A 19629-nucleotide genomic window follows, 5' to 3' on the forward strand; every position below is an offset into this window, starting at 1 on the left:
ATGCGTCATATAACATACACTTATTCAGCCTGTTGTTCACCATTCTTTATTTATTTTAAATTGCCTTTCAAATGTCTATTCTTGGTGTTGGATTTTATCAAATAGATTTACTCCAAAAATGCGACGTATATGTTTTTTTTCCTTCTTTATTATGCATTTTCGGCCGGTGCGACTTATACTACGGAGCGACTTATAATCTGAAAAGTACGGTAGTTAAAATAATAGAGGAATGCAGTAGTGGTAATAAGAAATTTAAGATTTTGAACAAATTCCAATTACAATTTCACAATACATACATTATAAAAATTAAATAAAATTGCAATTTGTGGAGGAATAGATGTCAAATAAAACAGTATTTTTTTGATTTCTTCAGGAGAGTTCCCTAAGGAAAGATGGCAATGGAGTAAAAATGTTCTCCACCGTTCATTTGAAAAATTATGACATTTTTGCTACTATTTACAAACCATAACGCCATTTATTAACACTTACATTTATTTAATAATATTCATATTATATACTTATATATTTATTATTTCCTTTTTTTTCTTAGCACTATGGTCCTAATACTGTCCTCCATCATACCAACAGTTTGAAGGTGCTTTTCAATCATCCGCCAGCAATTTTTATCTGTATAAAAAGACTTTAAAAAATGGATCAATCAGAGCAGTGGCAATGTAGAGTGCAGCAGTTCTATCAGAAAAGGACAGCATGTCTTCATTCACAGATTAGCAAGGAACAGAACAAGCTAGCGTGATGTAGTCCAGATGGCGGCCATGTTTGTATTTCCAATCAAATACCTGCTTTATTCCAAGCCTTAAAGAAACAATAGCTGACACGCTGCACGGACTGCTCATGTTTACCTGGTTAACAGTGGCTCCCACTGAACCCTGCAGCAACATCTGCAACATCACAGCATCAGGTTGCTCTCTGTGCGTGGCGACCGCTAGTTCCCTGGTCTTCTTCTGCATGTCCTCTATGGCCACCTCGATAGGAGTCAAGTCAAACTGAGGGGAACAACGCAACACAACAAAAAAGCATGAGTGCAAATCGCCAACAACAGATGCAGATGTTGTCTACCAGAAACTACCTCCTCCTTCTGGATGATGTTGATGCGAGTCTTGACATATGGGAAGGCGTGCATGGTGGTGAGGATGGTTTTCCTCTTGTACTGCTCATTCAGCTCCCCCCGAGGACGCCCGCTCTTAGTGAAGGGCGTGGTGTACATGAAGCGCCGCAGGTTGAAGTTCTTATCGAAATTTGTCAGTCGGTCTTTCATCTCGTAGTCGTCGAAGTACGGCTCCACGTACGTTATTTGGATGTATGCCTGAAGAGGAGACGATAGAGACTGCTATCATACATATTGTTATATCATTTAATGTTAATTCAATTATGATTCGGAAAGCATGAGAAAATGGAAAGGAAACTGGCTTCCTTTGAAAATATTAATGAACGTACAGTACATCCGGTAAGTATTCACAGCGCTTCACTTTTTCCATATTTTGGTACGTTACAGCCTTATTGCACAATGGAATACAAATTTTTTTTGTCCTTTAAATGAAAACTTGGTGTCTAACAATCTTTGAGAACTCTTTCAGTCTGTTTTCAGAGCAAATCTCTCTACTGGGCAAAAGTGACAAATGATCTATTGCCAACTATGGATGGTGACACATCATCAGTGTTGTTGCTACTTGATCTCATTCTACAAACCCCATTTCCATATGAGTCGGGAAATTGTGTTAGATGTAAATATAAATGGAATACAATGATTTACGAATCCTTTTCAACCCATATTCAGTTGAATATGCTACAAAGACAACATATTTGATGTTCAAACTGATAACCATTTTATTTTTTGCAAATAATCATTAACTTTAGAATTTGATGCCAGCAATACGTGACAAAGAAGTTGGGAAAGATGGAAATAAATACTGATAAAGTTGAGGAATGCTCATCAAACACTTATTTGGAACATCCCACAGGTGTGCATTCTAATTGGGAACAGGTTGGTGCCATGAGTGGGTATAAAAACAGCTTCCCAAAAAATGCTCAGTCTTTCACAAGACAGGATGGGGCGAGGTACACCCTTTTGTCCACAACTGCGTGAGCAAATAGTCAAACAGTTTAAGAACAACGTTTCTCAAAGTGCAATTGCAAGAAATTTTGGGATTTCAACATCTACGGTCCATAATATCATCAAATGGTTAAGAGAATCTGGAGAAATCACTCCACGTAAGCGGCATGGCCGGAAGCCAACATTGAATGACCATGACCTTCAATCCCTTGGCACTGTATCAAAAACTGACATCAATCTCTAAAGGATATCACCATATGGGCTCAGGAACACTTCAGAAAACCACTGTCACTAAATACAGTTCGTCGCTACATCTGTAGGTGCAAGTTAAAGCCCTACTATGCAAAGCGAAAGCCATTTATCAACAACATCTAGAAACGCCGCCGGCTTCTCTGGGCCCGAGATCATCTAAGATGGACTGATGCAAAGTGGAAAAGTGTTCTGTGGTCTGACGAGTCCACATTTCAAATTGTTTTTGGAAATATTCGACACTGTGTCATCCGGACCAAAGGGGAAGCGAACCATAAAGACTGTTATCGACACAAATTTCAAAAGCCAGCATCTGTGATGGTATGGGGGTGCATTAGTGCCCAAAGCATGGGCAACTTACACATCTGTGAAGGCACCATTAATGCTGAAAGGTACATACAGGTTTTGGAACAACATATGTTGCCATCTAAGCGCCGTCTTTTTCATCGACGCCCCTGCTTATTTCAGCAAGACAATGCCAAGCCACATTCAGCACATGTTACAACAGCATGGCTTTGTAAAAAAAGAGTCAAGGTACTGTTCCTGGCCGCCTGCAGTCCAGACCTGTCTCCCAATCGAAAATGTGTGGCGCATTATGAAGCGTAAAATACAACAGCGGAGACCCCGTACTGTTGAACGACTGAAGCTCTACATAAAACAAGAATGGGAAAGAATTCCACTTTCAAAGCTTCAACAATTAGTTTCCTCAGTTCCCAAACGTATATTTAGTGTTGTCAAAAGAAAACGTGATGTAACACAGTGGTGAACATGCCCTTTCTCAACTACTTTGGCATGTATTGCAGCTATGAAATTCTAAGTTAATTATTATTTGCAAAAAAAAAAATAAAGATTATGAATTTGAACATCAAATATCTTGTCTTTGTAGTGCATTCAATTGAATATGGGTTGAAAAGGATTTGCAAATCATTGTATTCCGTTTATATTTACATCCAACACAATTTCCCAACTCATATGGAAACGGGGTTTGTATTAAAATGTATCAAAACACATATTGCTATGTCAAACTTTTCTTGATTTAACTCCTATTTTACTGACAAGATGCAGTATTTCTCCCATAACAATCTGACCTCGGAGTATGTTAAGGTAGCATGCGGAATTCCACAGGGTTCAGTTCTTGGCCCTGCAGTTTTAGCATTTATATGCCGCCGCTAGGTGACATTTTGCGCAAATATGGTGTTTGCTTTCACTGTTATGCTGATGGCCCTCAACTGTGCATGCCCCCTAAAGCTGACCAACACGCCAGACTGTAATCACCTGGAGGCATGTCTAAATGAAATGTAACAATGGATGTCAAGTAACTTTTTGCATCTTAACGCTAAGAAAATGGAAAGGCTGATTATCGATCTTGCTAGACACCTGAATGTATTTAATAATACCACCTTAACCACCTTAAGCGATTCTGTAAAGAATCTGGGTATTATCTTTGACCAAGCTCTCTCATTTGAGTCACGCATTAAGAGTGTAACTAAAACGGCCTTCTTTCATCTCTGTAAAATTGCTAAAATTCATCTCATTTTGTCCACCACCGACGCTGAGATTATTATCCATGCGTTCTTTACATCTCGTCTCGATTTCTGTATTATTTTCAGGCCTCCCTATGTATAGCAATAAAAGATTAGAGTTGGTACAAAATGCGGCTGCTAGACTTTTGATAACAAGAACGTTTGATCATATTACGCCTATACTGGCTCACCTGCACTGGTTTCATGTGCACTCAAAATGTGACTTTAAGGCATTACTACTTACTTATAAAATACTAAACAGTCTAGCTCCATCCTATTTTGCCGATTGTATTGTACCATATGTCCCGGCCAGAAATCTGCATTCTAAGAACTCCCGCTTATTGGTGATTCCCAGAGCCCCAAAAAAGTCTGTGGGCTATAGAGCATTGAGGTTTTTCCTTGTCCTGATATGGGATCTGAGCCGAGTACGTCATTGTGGCTTGTGCAGCCCTTTGAGACATTTGTGATTAAAGGCTATATATGTAAACTTTGATGTATTGATTGATTGATTGATTAATTGATTGACATCAACATTTCCAGTTTCTTTTATCAACATGTTCAAAATTGAGTAGGAAGAAGCAGATCTTATTTAATCCTAAACCTTTTCCATTACATAGCAATTGCTAGCACTTCCTGTTTTCAATAAATAAATAATAAATGGTAAAGTAAGTTTGATTTCAAATACAGTAGTGAGATGAATAAGATTATCACTAAGTTCAAAATGTTTATCATGGTTCTTCTTTGTACTTTGTAAACACTGCGCTTGAAGAGTCTCTTAAACTGGATCATATTAGTACATTGTTTGTTTGATTGCGGTTTCAAAACACCATGAAGAACACAATGAAATTGGACTTAGTCTCATTGTATTTACAAAGCCATTAAACTTCAAACACTTCCTATTTATCATGTTGCCAGTTCATCATTAAGGACGTGTTTGGGAAAGCAACTGAGTGTTTCCTCAAACCGCCGCATTGGTTACATCCAAAACTGCCACAACATATTATCACTGTGCAAATATTACAATTATAATATAATCAAAACACTTGTCAAAATGACAACGTAATAGCCAAATTAAAGGTAACATTACTACAAACTTAACCAATGTGAACATGGTCAATGTAGGCATAAAACAAAATAGAACAAACAACAAATGTAAAAACACACTTTACAGTGGAGTTGAGAGTGCACATCGTGCATTTAACAAATTGTGAGTGCTGCACGGAATTTTAACTACAAAGAGGATGGTCATGTTGAATTAAGTCTTTACATCTTACCATTATTTATCTGTTGAGTGGATAATTTACAATAAAAGAAGATATCGTGTGTCACTATAACATTAGTCTGCCACTAGCCACAACAGCAGCAGCTGATTGCTTGCACCTGCACTGATTTACAATCAGTTGACGCATCATCTTCAAACAGCCAATTTTTATACTAAGCAAACTCATTTTGCGAATGGGATTAAACCCGTTAGCGGGCCGTACGTTCGACATCTCTGTACTAAAGGTTTTAATTGTTATATGTGCATACAAATGCTTTAAGGCACATTTTTCCTGAGGTTATATTTCTTCTCTTTTGTTGAGAAGAATTGTTGTACATTCTTGAGTAACAGGTTATAGTTTGCTCTGTGCATAATTTTAGTTCGCAAATTCACTATATCGTGGAATTTTTAAATATTTCTGATGTATTATTCTAACGTACCTCCTTTGTAAAACAGTGAGTAACTGAAACATACTTTTGTAGGTATTTCTCCATATTTTTGCACAATAACTTTGATATGTTAATACGAGCGAGCAGTAGAGAATATGGAGTGATTTTTTTTTGTCTAACACATCTTTTGCGTTATTTATTGATGTATTTCTTACCACCTTATGTTGTATATTTTTATATTAGAATTACAGTTCCAATTTCTCATCAATCATTACACCGAAACATTTGATTTAATTTACTCTTTCAATCTCTATTCCATCTATCTGAATTTGTGTTTGATTTTAATTTTACCGAGGTTTAAGGATAGTCTTTTTTTGTCAAACCATCTCTTTAATTTATTTATTTCTTCTGTTATTATTCGTAGTAGCATTAGTGTCTTCTTTCCTGAACAAAACACAGTTTTAACTTCTGTGAATAATATTAAGTGTTAAGTCCTTTGTAACTTTACCAATATAGTTTACTGTATATAAAGACTCAACATTTTTGGTCCCAGTATTTATCCCTGGGGTACACTACAGAATATATTTAGTAGTGTAGTCGTGCGTTCGCCTAGGTTCACGTATTGTTTCGTGTTGGTTAAGTAACTTCTTACCCAGCGCAAAACCAACCCTCTGATACCATACCTTTCTGATATTTTGATGAAAATATTGTGCTTAATCGTGTCAAATGCTTAAGTTAGATCCATAAACACTGCTGTTGCACACTGTTTACAGTCTATTGCAGTGGCAATCTCTTACGTTATTTCAATTAAAACCTTCGATATTGAAATATTAGCTCTGTATTCATATTGGTTTCTTTGAGAGTATTTTATATTTGTTTATGAAATTGTCTTATCTGTTATTAAACATTTTTTCAATAATTTTAGAAAATTGTGGACGGAAATAAACAGGTCTATAATTTGTAAATTGGTGTTTGTCTCCAATCTTATAAATCGGTACAACTTTTCATTTTGTTCAGAAATTTGCCTTTTTGAAATGATAGATTACTGATATACATTGTTCTGAGATCTCTTCAATAATCTTTTTATTCTTTCCATATCAATTTCATTACATTCAATTGAACTCTTGGATTTGCAACTATCTCCTCTTGTGTCACTTTTGTGAGAAACATTGAGTTGGGATTTCTTTCTTTGGTGTCATTGAAGTCTTGTTTTTGGAATAATTTCCTCCAATTTTGGTCCAATATTTACAAGTAATTTTTAAAATTTCCAATACTTCCTTCCTTCATATTGTCATTATTTATGATACCATCTGAGAAGTATTTGGGGTAATGCCTTTCTGTAATATTCTTTGATACATTCTTAGTATGCTAGTTAGCTTGTTTTTATACGTGTACTTATTTTCTGTGTCTGTAGATCTTTGTGTTATGAATTATAAATAAATCAAACATTTTCTGTATAATGTATTCTTCTTATTGCAAACATTTGTATACTGTTTGTCATACATGGTAGATTGTTTTTTCTTTCTGCTTCCTGTTGAGTTGTTTCCATGAACAGTTTGTCGTAAAGCATCATGAACGTGTTTAAAAATGTACCATATGCTTCATTAACATCATTTTCACTGTAAACATTGTCCCAATTTTGTTTTACTCGCTCATTTTTGAAAGCAATCATACTCTCATCTATGCATAGTCTTAGTATTGTCTTTTTGTCATCAAAGTTCATCTTCTTTTATTTTCCATCATATATTGTGAAAACTGGCATATGATCACTGATGTCGGTTATGGGCAGATATCTTGTAGTATTATTATCCAAATATCAACAGCAAAATACTTTTTTTTTTACCATTATGTAATTGAGGTTGTTCATAATGTTCACAGCTACTATTCCTCCTCTGTTCTTGTTGGTTCGGTTGATATAATTTAGTACCTTAGTTCTTCCGGATCAAAATCTATTCCTTTTTTATCATCAGTCCATGATTCTGTGAGAGCAATCACTTTGAAGGGTTTGTAAATTGGTCTAAAAAGTGCTTCATGTTGTTGTAATTTGCGTACAAGCTTCTGCTATTGAAATCAAAAATTGACTATTTGTTATCGGCCCTGCGATGAGGTGGCGACTTATCCAGGGTGTACCCCGCCTTCCGCCCAATTGTAGCTGAGATAGGCGCCAGCGCCCCCCGCGACCCCACAAGGGAATAAGCGGTAGAAAATGGATGGATGGATGGACTATTTGTTATCACATTTTTCAATATTATTTATTTATTTCAAAGATGGCGCCGCTGTAGTGGCTGCTGTTGGCAGGAGCTCTGTGCTCTTGTGTCACCCTTTTGTGCTTCCCTCTTGTTTTTCATGTGTTATTATATATATATATATATATATATATATATATATATATGTATAATTTTTTTTTTTTTTGCCTTGGTCCGGGACCCTTTGGGACCGTGTGACAAGGGGTGGCACTTTCGTGACCTATGCGGTGCTTTTTTGCGGACTTCTGGATCTGCCTCCCGGGAGCCTTTTGGTCATGGAGACCAGATGCTGGGTCTCTGCCACACCACAGTCAGTTTGGAGAGACTGGAGGAGATGCGGATGAAGAGACAGGGCTGCGGAGCTGGCACAGAGCGCCGGGACGGAGGAGCTTCACAATGTGTTGGCTGAACGAGCAGGTTTCGGACACCTCAGTCTCGTTGGACATATCCTCGCTCATCCATGCGGACTGGACACTGGCCGAGAGTTGGTTGGCAACCGAGAGTGGACTCGGCTCTCTTGGTTGCTTTGTTGGGTCTGCTCCTGTCTCTGGCCCTGCTGCCTCCACCCCAGCAGACGATGGTGTGAACACCGCAGAGGCCACCACAGTGTATATGTTTCTTTTACTTTTTATTCATAACTGTATGTAGAAGTGGCTGGTTGTATTTAATTTTCTTTGTTTTCTTTGATGTTTCCCTCTTACATACAGGTAAGAGGGATGTGTACTATGGCTATGAGTTGTTTTTTTTGCCCTCGGCCTCAGTCTGGAGCCCCACTCCAGGGGCCTAGGCTCAGACCAATTTTTTAATTTTATTTTAATCTTTTATTTTTTTTTCTCCCATTCCCCCCACTTGTTTACCTGTATCTCACCTTTCTTGTAAGGGGCGCCGGTAGTTGGCAGACCCGTCAGCGATCCTGTTCTGTCTCCCTGTAATGTTTGTCTGATCTTGAATGGGATTGTGCTGAAAATGTTAATTTTCCTGAAGGAACTCTCCTGAAGGAATAAATAAAGTACTATCTATCTATCTATCTATCTATCTATCTATCTATCTATCTATCTATCTATCTATCTATCTATCTATCTATCTATCTATCTATCTATCTATCCATCCATCCATCCATCCATCCATCCATCCATCCATCCATCCATCCATCCATCCATCCATCCATCCATCCATCCATCCATCCATCCATCCATCCAATGTTGCTATTATATTGTTCCTCTGTATAATAAAAAAAATTGTTACCAATATGGGGGGGAGTATTGGGATCTATATCATTCTCCAAATCTTTGTTGCAGATATTTTTTCAGTTCCATATTTTCTTGTTCAGCAATCTTTAATGTTGTTTCGATAATGTCTATAAGTATATGTGGATGCGCTCCTGAATTCAGGTTTTCTAGTTTAGTGGTCCGTTGGAACATAGTAGTGTTGGTGTCGAATGTAGGTGTTTGTTTTCCGTTATCATTGTCGTTGTCAAAGCAGTTTCAACTTTAATATTTGTGAAGGTTTTTGATGTCTTTGACAACAAACACTCTTGCTTCTGGACCTCCATTCAGCTTTATGTAGATTTTACAGTTGACACTCCAAGTTCACTGAATTTTTCCCTGCTTTCTCAAGTCACGTGATTTATTTGCAATATCAGCATTACGTTAGGTGACGCGCTCATTCGTGTACACATTTGTTTCCCTTAGCTTCTTCCCCTGTTTCAGAGGTACCATTTTAGATTTCCTTTTAACAAGTTTCACAAGGATGACAGGAGTGGTGTTGTTGTTTCTTCCATTCAGTGGGATTAATGTTTCGTTGGTATTAATATTGTTTTCAATTTCCTTTCCTTGCACAAAGTTGACCACTTGCTGCTCTGCTGAGGCAACATCCATGTCATCTGGTTGTCCTCCAATATCCACAGCTTTCACGTATGATCTTGGTTTACTTTGGTTCCCAGACACATTAGCATTAATTTGTTTGTCTTGATCCATTTCATCTATATTTCTCAGAATGATGTCTTGTTTTGCTGCAATTATTTCCTATTGGAGAATCTTCATCTTCTGACGCATTTCCTGAAATTCCCTTCTTGCCTTATCGTTCTGACTTTGCAGAATTTCTATATTTTCCAGCAGACTTCTCAGATCTTTTTTGTGTTTCAGTTCTCCAGGTCTGTTTTGTGGTCTAATCCTACTTTTTCATAGTCATCAGCATTTTTGTAGCATTAAGTCTAGCTTCCCATTGTACCCTTTATCCAGAGATTCATTTGATCCAGATGGCAGCAAAGGTTTCGGGATTTGAGGTTTTTTTTGTTTAGCTTTAGACATTGTAGCAGCTCGTTGACAGTGCATCTTCAGCAGCTAGCAGGAGCTCGCTTACGGCAGTTGCTTCTTCAGCGACTTGCGGGACATTTAACTTGTTTATGTTAACAATTTCGTACCTTGCGCCATTCAGAGATCAACTGGGGGCCTCCGCTTGTCAATTTAGATCACGCCGTGTAGTAGAGAACACTTTAAAACAACTACAAACCTCGCCGTAAAATCTCCGTGTAGCTTTTGGTTGCTGGGCAACCAGTTTGAATTGTGGTGGACGCTTGAGGCTATGGGCCCTTCCAATTCACTTTGTTTCAGCGAATCTGTGTCTCTTACCGGGACAAAAGCAGTTTGAAGATGCCAGCTAACTGTCCTGTAGCTGTAATCACAATCAGTGGTCAAAAAATCTTCAAAATTCTCAAAAATCCCAGTCGCAAAAGCGCAGCCTTTTTTTGTGCGTCCTCTACCGTTGACAGGAAATTACATATCATAATTAAGCTGTAAGAACATCTCATGTTTAGCTGAAACCGGATGAACCTGAGCTCACTTTTGAGGTTTTTGGCAAAGGCTGTAAATACTGTAAAGCCATAAAAAACTTTTTTTTTCCCCACATTGTTTTTATTGGGTATTGTGTGTAGGAGTTTGAGGACAAAATGTTTTTATTCCATTTTGGAATAAGGCTGTAACATAACAAAATGTGGAAAAAGTGAAGCACTGTGTATACACAGCAGCAACAGAATCAATGTTGTAATAGCGGTAAGGAACAACCGCTTAGCCTGTTTTAATTGTTCAATGTAAACAACAGTAAGACAAATGTAATACACATGAGTTTTACACTAACAGCTGAGTAGAGCAACCAACATTTCGAAACGGATGCTGAGGTAGATAAAGCTGCTGGATATTGACCACAAAAGATATTTCAGAAGAAACTATTTCTACCTTGTGGTTGTATTAAAAACAATACAGCCACAGCAGAACAGGTTTTGAGGCGAGATATGCGCTCCATTGGAATTAATGCGCCCCCTACATTTCCGCTAACGTAAAATAGGACTGTAATTGTAATTTCACTCAATAAAACTATATTAATATGCATGTTTCATACTATATATAAACATATCTATACATATAGGTGCTTATATATACATACCTATATATGCAAAAAATATGCATATATATATACATATATATATATACACCTTAATATATATGCATATACATATATACAGATATATACGCATATACACGCATATATATATAAAAATACACGCACATATCTAAATACACACACATGTTTATAATTAAATACATACACACACAAACATACTGTATATACACAGAAATGTATACATATATATATAATGTATATACACACACATATATACATATACTGTATATGTATGTATATATATGTATGTATATACATATATATAGGACGACTTGCAAAATAGCAGGGTGTTCAAATACTTATTCTCTTCACTGTATGTGTATGTATATATATGTATGTATACATATATATATATATATATTTATATACATATATATATATATATATATGCATATATATATATATATATACATATATATGTATATATATATATATATATATATATATATATATATATATATATATATACAGTGAAGAAAATAAGTATTTGAACACCCTGCTATTTTGCAAGTTCTCCCACTTAGAAATCATGGAGGGGTCTGACATTTTCACGGTAGGTGCATGTCCACTGTATGATAACCTAAAAATAAAAATCCAGAAATCTCAATCTATGATTTTTTTAACAATTTATTTGTGTGATACAGCTGAAAATAAGTATTTGAAAACCAACATTAATATTTTGTAGAGTAGCCTTTGTTTGCAATTACAGAGGTCAAACGTTTCCTGTAGTTCTTCACCAGGTTTGCACAGACTGCAGGAGGGATTTTGGCCCACTCCTCCACACAGATCTTCTCTAGATCAGTCAGGTTTCTGGGCTGTCGCTGAGTAACACATACTTTCAGCTCCCTCCAACGATTTTCAATTGGATTTAGGTCTGGGGACTGCCTAGGCCACTCCGGAACCTTGGTATGGTTCTTACGAAGCCACTTTTTGGTTTTCCTGGCTGTGTGCTTCGGGTCATTGTCATGTTGGAAGATCCAGCCACGACTCATCTTCAATGATCTGATTGAGGGAAGGAGGTTTTTGGCTAAAATCTCACAATACATGGCTGCAGTCATCCTCTCAGTACAGTCGTCCTGTCCCATGAGCAGAAAAACACCCCCAAAGCATGATGCTACAACCCCCATGCTTCACAGTAGGATGGTGTTCTTGGGATGGTACGCATCATTCTTCTTCCTCCAAACACGCATAGTGGAATTATGACCAAAAAGGGCAATTTTGGTCTCATCTGTCCACAAAACTTTCTCCCATGACTCCTCTGGATCATCCAAATGGTCATTGGCAAACTTAAGATTGGCCTTAACATGTGCTGGTTTAAAGGCCTACTGAAAAGAGATTTTCTTATTTAAACGGGGATAGCAGGTCCATTCTGTGTGTCATACTTGATCATTTTGCGATATGTCCTTAGCAGAAAAACAGCCCCAAAGCATGATGTTTCCACCCCCATGCTTCATAGTAGGTATGGTGTTCTTGGGATGCAACTGAGCATTCTTCTTCCTCCAAACACGACGAGTTGAGTTTATACCAAAATGGATACATGGATGATACAGCAGAGGATTGGGAGAATATCATGTAGTCAGATGAAACCAAAATATAACTTTTTGGTATAAACTCAACTCGTCGTGTTTGGAGGAAGAAGAATACTAAGTTGCATCTCAAGAACACCATACCTACTGTGAAGCATGGGGGTGGAAACATCATGCTTTGGGGCTGTTTTTCTGCTAAGGGGACAGGACGATTGATCCGTGTTAAGGAAAGAATGAATGGGGCCATGTATCGTGAGATTTTGAGACAAAACCTTCCATCAGTGAGAGCTTTGAATGGTTGACCAAATACTTGTTTTCCACCATCATTAACAAATAAATTATTTAAAATTCCTACAATGTGAATTCCTGGATTTTTTTTTCACATTCTGTCAGTTGAAGTGTACCTATGATGAAAATTACAGACCTCTGTCATCATTTTAAGTAGGAGAACTTGCACAATCGGTGGCTGACTAAATACTTTTTTGCCCCACTGTGTATATATATATATATATATATATATATATATATATATATATATATATATATATATATATATATATAGAATAACAATAACAAATACCCCAACATATATGTGTGGGAATATGGAAAAATAAGGGTGGAATTGTGTTGAAATACAAATCTATTTATTTTGTTTTTAAATATGAAGAATTTGACGACTCATATACTTTTAATAACTCCAGTCAGTAGTTGATTGACAGGGTAAAACAGTGTCATACCTTGTTTGGGTTAAGTTGTTTTCTGTCAACGGGCGTAGAATCCTTGATCATGACCAAAATGTCCTCCCCGAAACACTGAGCATAAAAATTCTAACAGTGGGAGAAAGATGTGTATTAATAGTATTCTATTTGACAAAAAGACAGTTGCCAGGCTATGAAATACTGCTTGAAGTACATTGTTTTGTTATGCAGCTCTACTGCTATGCAGCAACTCCACCTGCATCACGCCTTTGATCCACAATTAAAGCGATAGCGGTGCTGCTCTTAGTGACACATTTACATGTTTTTGAGCGTATCAACGAATGGCACTCTCACAGATGGATGATTGTGCGTCATTCTCAGTTGCAAACGCTTCAGCAGCTTTGTTACCTCCAACCGCTGTGAGATCTCAGGCAGGTGCGTGATTCCGGGCTCCTTGTAAATAAATTCACGCTCATCCAAGTCTCCAAACTTGGCGCCGTAAAAACCAACGCGGAAATAGGTCCCGAACATTCTCTTGTGGCCCTGCAATTAGACAGAAATACACCTTTAGAGTGACATTACAAGCACCATTTATATTTAATTTGTATCTCTTAATAATGTCAACTGTGATTGATAAAATGATTCCAAATTCACAAGTGTGGATATTATTAGACTGCAGCCAAATTGACCAGTTTTTAATAGGTCCATCATATAAAAAAAGGCAGATACTTGTTTGTTAACTGTTGCATTAAAAATGGTAGTAAAGGTGATAATGGAGCTTAAATATAACTATTATCAAAAATTTAAAAGGTGATTAAAAAAAAAAAGGCAAAAATTGGCACTGATAATCAGTCAATCTGTAATTTTGACATTAACATTAAAGGTTTTATTGTTACATAATTGTGACGTTCAGTTTGTTAGCTAAACACGGTAATTTCTACTACGTAAATTCACATTTACTTCACAAAGCTTCAATTTGTGTGTATGCCTGTCTGTGTGCGTGTGTGTGCTTGCGGTCGGGCCTTTGCCCACAGAGACAAAGACAGTAGATGACTAACAAAAGACGTCACTGTTTCTTTTGTTCTGCTATAGATCTCAAAAAGTAAGGATACATTTTGATTAAACTTTTAGGAAATGTCTGAAATGGGATACGGAACAAGTGATTACATTTTGGACCTGATCCAGATCACCGTCTGGATTCAGGATTGTTTTACTTTTGGGGTATTGGGGTTCAAACTGTTAACTTAAAACGTTGTGTGTACAGTTCATACCTTTTTTATAACATTTGATATTTTATAATGACCGCAGTTTGACTCTGGAACTGATTATTTCTATTTTGAACCTAGCGTGTGCAGCACTGGCATGTCACTTCTACATTCCAGTGTTTTACTTTTTCTTTTAACAACAGGAGTTAACTTTATTTTACACTTGTCTGAAAGTTACAAGTATATCATGTTTAGAATTAAGTTCATTAATCCAGATGGATCTCTATTACAATCCCCAAAGAGGGCACTTTAAGTTGATGATTACTTCTATGTGTAGAAATCTTTATTTATAATTGAATCATTTTGTGGAGAGGGGCGTGGTCCACGCGTTCCCTGCGGGCGGGGTGTGTGCAGGGGCCGGCCATGAAGCAGCCAACAGGTGAGTGGATATCTTAGCTGGAACGAGTTATGTTCGGCGCTGTTCCTTTATTAGCAGCGCCGGAGACCATGAGCAGAGGAGATGGTGGGAGCAGGAGAGATTGAGAGGCTGAAAAGCAACAAAGAACTGAAGGAACAAGAAGGCTAAAAAGCAACAACGGACTGAAAGAACGAGAAGGCTGAAAAGCAAACAAGAAACTTTGAAAAACGACAACACACGAAAAAAAAACTCCTGTTGAAACCCACGTCTCAAAGTGTTGTGGTCACATTGGTCCGTCGAACCTCGGTAGGAAGAGAAAGACTTCCACACACTTGTTTATTTTTCAACAAGTTTTTAGTTATTTGGCGCCCAACTACCCGGACCAAGACAATGTCCACCACAACCCCCCTGGAGGCCCTCGGACAAGTGCTGGCCGAAGTGTTAGCGGCGAGCCAGCAGCAGACCCAGCTGATACAGACTCTAATGAACAGATCAAACACGTCAGGCACGGGAGCGACGGCGTCGGAGACGGAGGACCCCACGCATTCCTGGACGTCTTCGAGGCCACTGCAAACTCATGCAAATGGCCGGAGGAAGAATGGGGCTGCCGCTCCTGGTGGTGGAGGCACAGCTGGCGGCGTTGAGTCTCCCGACAGCCGCCCGGATGCAGTATCCCAACTTACACCACGCCATCCTGGATCGGGTCGGCAGCTGCCCAGAAGATCACCGGCGACGATTCCGAGCCATGAAGTTGGGCCCAGAGGACCTCCCCTTCGTGCTGGCGCAGCAGCTAAGGGACGCGGCAACCCGGTGGCTACAGCCGAACGGGATGGACCCTAAAATGCTGGAATCCATTATTCTGGAACAATTCATCAACGCTATCCCACCCAGGACCTCCGTGTGGGTGAGATACCACCGCCCCAGCGACGTGAAAACGGCACTAACATTGGCGGAGGATCACCTGGCTGTCCAGCGGGAGGCGACTGCAAAGTTGGCCGAAAGGCCCACCCCAGCACCCCGCCGACGACTCGCGCCGCAGGGAGGGACAACCCAGGAGCAGCGACCTCGCACGGCCGAGCTACCCGGAGTCAGAGAGCAGGTCCCCTTCTCGAACAATCAGCACAAAAACACACACACCCGCACCCATTCACACACCCAACAAGGGGGGGAACACGGGGCTATAACATCTCCTCTGCTTGTGCGTTTCAGGGTACCGGCGCTGTGGATGGGGGGCTTCCCTCGCAGATGGCGCCTCGAACACCAGGGCCGGTGTGCTGGGGGTGCGGTAAACCGGGCATGTGCGCCGGGAGTGCTCTTTGAGGGAGGTGGGGCAGGTGATGTGGGTTGTCGGGCCCCCAGCACCCGCCCCCGATCGGGGGGGAGACGTACTGTGTCCCGGTAAGGGTACAAGGGAGTATATACCGGGCGATGGTGGATTCGGGCTGAAAACAGTCCATGATTCACCAGAACTTGGTTCGACCCGGGGTATTGTGGCAGGCAACACGGGGTAAAATCAGGTGTATTTATGGGGATGTGCACGAGTACCCGATTGTGCCAGTGGAAATCTGGTATAAGAGGCAAAACCATAGTGTCAAGGTTGCCGCAAGCGCGCACCTTATGCACCCCATATTTCGAGGAACGACTTGGCCGGGATTTAACCATTTAGTAACACAATGTGTGGGGATGCGTTCACGGACGGTAGGAGGGGGGAGTATCCACGCGGTTATCAGTGGCGACGCGGCTTCATTCGGTGCTCCCGAGCGGGATCCGGTGGGGGCTTTGCGGGAATCCCCCCGGCCTCCCAGTGGCAACCTACTGAGGATTTTCCCCTCGAGCAGTCCCGTGATGAAACCTCGCGCACGGCCTGGGACCAGGTGGATTACATCGACGGTCAGCTGGTGCGCCCGGGGAAAGCGCGGGTATTTCCCCATTTTTTTATTATTCGTGATAGGTTATACCGGGAGGCAAGGTACAGCACGGTGGAGAGGGAGTGCCTTGCCATACGGTGAGCAGTTGGAGCCCTCCGCTACTACCTGTTGGGGCGTGCCTTTAGTCTCTGCCCGGACCACAAACATCTCCAGTGGCTCCACCGCATGAAGTACACCAATGCGCGGATCACCCGGTGGTACCTTGCATTACAACCCTACAACTTCCAGATAGTCCACAGGCCGGGTGCGCAGATGGCCGTGGCTGACTTCCTCTCTCGCCCCCGCTATTGGGGGGGGTTAGTGGGCGTGGCCAGACGGTTGCCCGGCCTGAGTCTGGCGGTGGAGGCATGTAGAGAGGGGCGTGGTCCACGCCATGAAGCAGCCAACAGGTGAGTGGATATCTCAGCTGGAACGAGTTATCTAATCACCTGTTCCTTTATTAGCAGCGCCGGAGACCATGAGCAGAGGAGATAGTGGGAGCAGGAGAGATTGAGAGGCTGAAAAGCAACAAAGGACTGAAGGAACGAGAAGGCTGAAAAGCAACAAAGGACTGAAAGAACAAGAAGGCTGAGAAGCAAACAAGAAATTTTGAAAAACCACAACACAACAAAAATAAAAAATACTCTCCTGTTAAAACCCACGTCTCAAGGTGTTGTGGTCACATTGGTTCGTCGAAACCCGGAAGGAAGACAAAGACTTCCACACACTTGTTTTCAACAAGTTTTCAGTTATTTTTATATAATTTTTTTCCAAATAGTTCAAGAAAGACCACTACAAATGATCAATATTTTGCACTGTTATACAATTTAATAAATCAGAAACTGATGAAATAGTGCTGTATTTTACTTCTTTCTCTTTTTTTCAACCAAAAATGCTTTCCTCTGATTAGGGGGTACTCGAATTTAAAAAATTATCATAGGGGGTACATCACTGAAAAAAGGTTGAGAACCACTGAATTAAGGTTCTAAGATGGCAGCAGCTTTACCCCAAAACTGGTCATTTGTCAACATAATGTATGTGGCGCATCACATTTACATTATGCATGTCATCAAAGTTACATAGTTCATAGTTTTATTGTGTTCTATGACAGGGATTAACCTATTTTTACACTTTTAAAACAGTTAAGAATGTTCAAACATTGTGATTTTAGTTAAAAACTGTTTCATCAAGGCTACAGTTTGACAATAGAACTGATTATTTGAATAATTTCTAATGGGGAATATGTTCAAATAGTATCCTGGAAAATTGTGTTTAACCTTCGAGTATCTTCTGATGGTTTTCCAGTGATTACCTTGTGAATTATGTTGTCAAAGGCTCTCTGCAGTTTGTCGTGGGTGGATGCCAGCTTTCTGAAGTCCCTATGAGCCTCCAAGATGGGTATGATTATCTTGTAGACCTCGTTAACTGCCTCATACAGACAGCCCTGATAATGCAAACAGGCTCTGGGTTACCATGACGATGCACAATACGCTCAAAAACCTAATCATGAATGTATGGACGTTTGATAAAGAGAAGCAACAGGGTGGGTTTTATCTTACATTACTGAAGAGTTCAGAGGCCTGCTCCAGCAAACCGACGAGGCCGCTCTCAGTGAAGTAGCGCCCTGAACACACGCCGTCTTCGTCTGGGGACAGGATGTCGTCTGACACGGCTGACTCCTCCAGCACGTTGGGTGAGATGCTCTAAGGGGGAAGAAAAAAATCCATCGGCCAATCAATCACTTAGCCCTCTTAATCACATTAGCAGTCACATGGCTGGATTTAAAAGGAGAGTAGGAAATGGAACTAATGTGATGACCCTCCAATCAATGACCTGTTGACTGCTGGAGGTCATCATGTCTTCTCCTGACACACATCACTGATGTGTGTGTGTGTTAATTGTTTATTATAACCTGCGCCAAAAAGGTTGTGTAGCTATCAGAATGGGTTTATTGATTTGATCAATTTTCTACAGTTTTTTAATATCAGCCAAATTTATTTATTCATTAAAACTGTTTGGAATTCACATATTTTAAGCAGAAAAGATTGTCATTTGTAATAGGCAAAAATCATATACCGTATTTTTCGGATTATAAGTCGCAGTTTTTTAAATAGTTTGGCCGGGGGTGCGACTTATACTCAGGAGGGACTTATGTGTGAAATTATTAACACATTACCGTAAAATGTCAAATAGTATTATTTTGCTCATTCATGTAAGAGACTAGACGTATAAGATTTCATAAGATTTAGCAATTAGGAGTGACAGATTGTTTGGTAAACATATAGCATGTTCTATATGTTATAGTTATTTGAATGACTCTTACCATAATATGTTACGTTAACATACCAGGCACCTTCTCAGTTTGTTATTTATGCATCATATAACGTACACTTATTTAGCCTGTTGTTCACCATTCTTTATTTATTTTAAATTGTCTTTCAAATGTCTATTCTTGGTATTGGGTTTTATCAAATGAATTTTCCCAAAAAATGCGACTTATACTCCAGTGTGACATATATATGTTTTTTTACTTCTTTATTATGCATTTTCGGCAGGTGACTTATATTCCGAAAAATACGGTACTCTGTCAGTTTGTAATAGTAATAATAATACACATTTTATTGTATTTTATTATATTTTATTTATTAGTTTTATTAGCGAAATACATATTTCGCAT

General features: G+C 39.4%; 1 protein-coding gene across 4 annotated transcripts in view; it reads right to left on the minus strand.

The window, feature by feature from the left end:
- The window catches only part of dock8 (dedicator of cytokinesis 8), a 164688-nt gene that overhangs the window by 22589 nt on the left and 122470 nt on the right, over positions 1-19629 (minus strand). For all 4 annotated transcript variants that reach the window (XM_061900626.1, XM_061900617.1, XM_061900634.1 and 1 more), the window contains 6 exons: positions 18512-18655; positions 18265-18396; positions 13831-13965; positions 13462-13551; positions 1088-1324; positions 861-1004 (listed from right to left, as the gene is read on the minus strand). In XM_061900626.1, coding sequence (XP_061756610.1) covers positions 861-1004; positions 1088-1324; positions 13462-13551; positions 13831-13965; positions 18265-18396; positions 18512-18655 — 882 coding nt within the window. The remainder of the gene's footprint in view (positions 1-860; positions 1005-1087; positions 1325-13461; positions 13552-13830; positions 13966-18264; positions 18397-18511; positions 18656-19629) is intronic.

Source organism: Nerophis ophidion, linkage group LG01 (assembly GCF_033978795.1).
Source record: "Nerophis ophidion isolate RoL-2023_Sa linkage group LG01, RoL_Noph_v1.0, whole genome shotgun sequence".
NCBI classification, from domain to species: domain Eukaryota; kingdom Metazoa; phylum Chordata; class Actinopteri; order Syngnathiformes; family Syngnathidae; genus Nerophis; species Nerophis ophidion.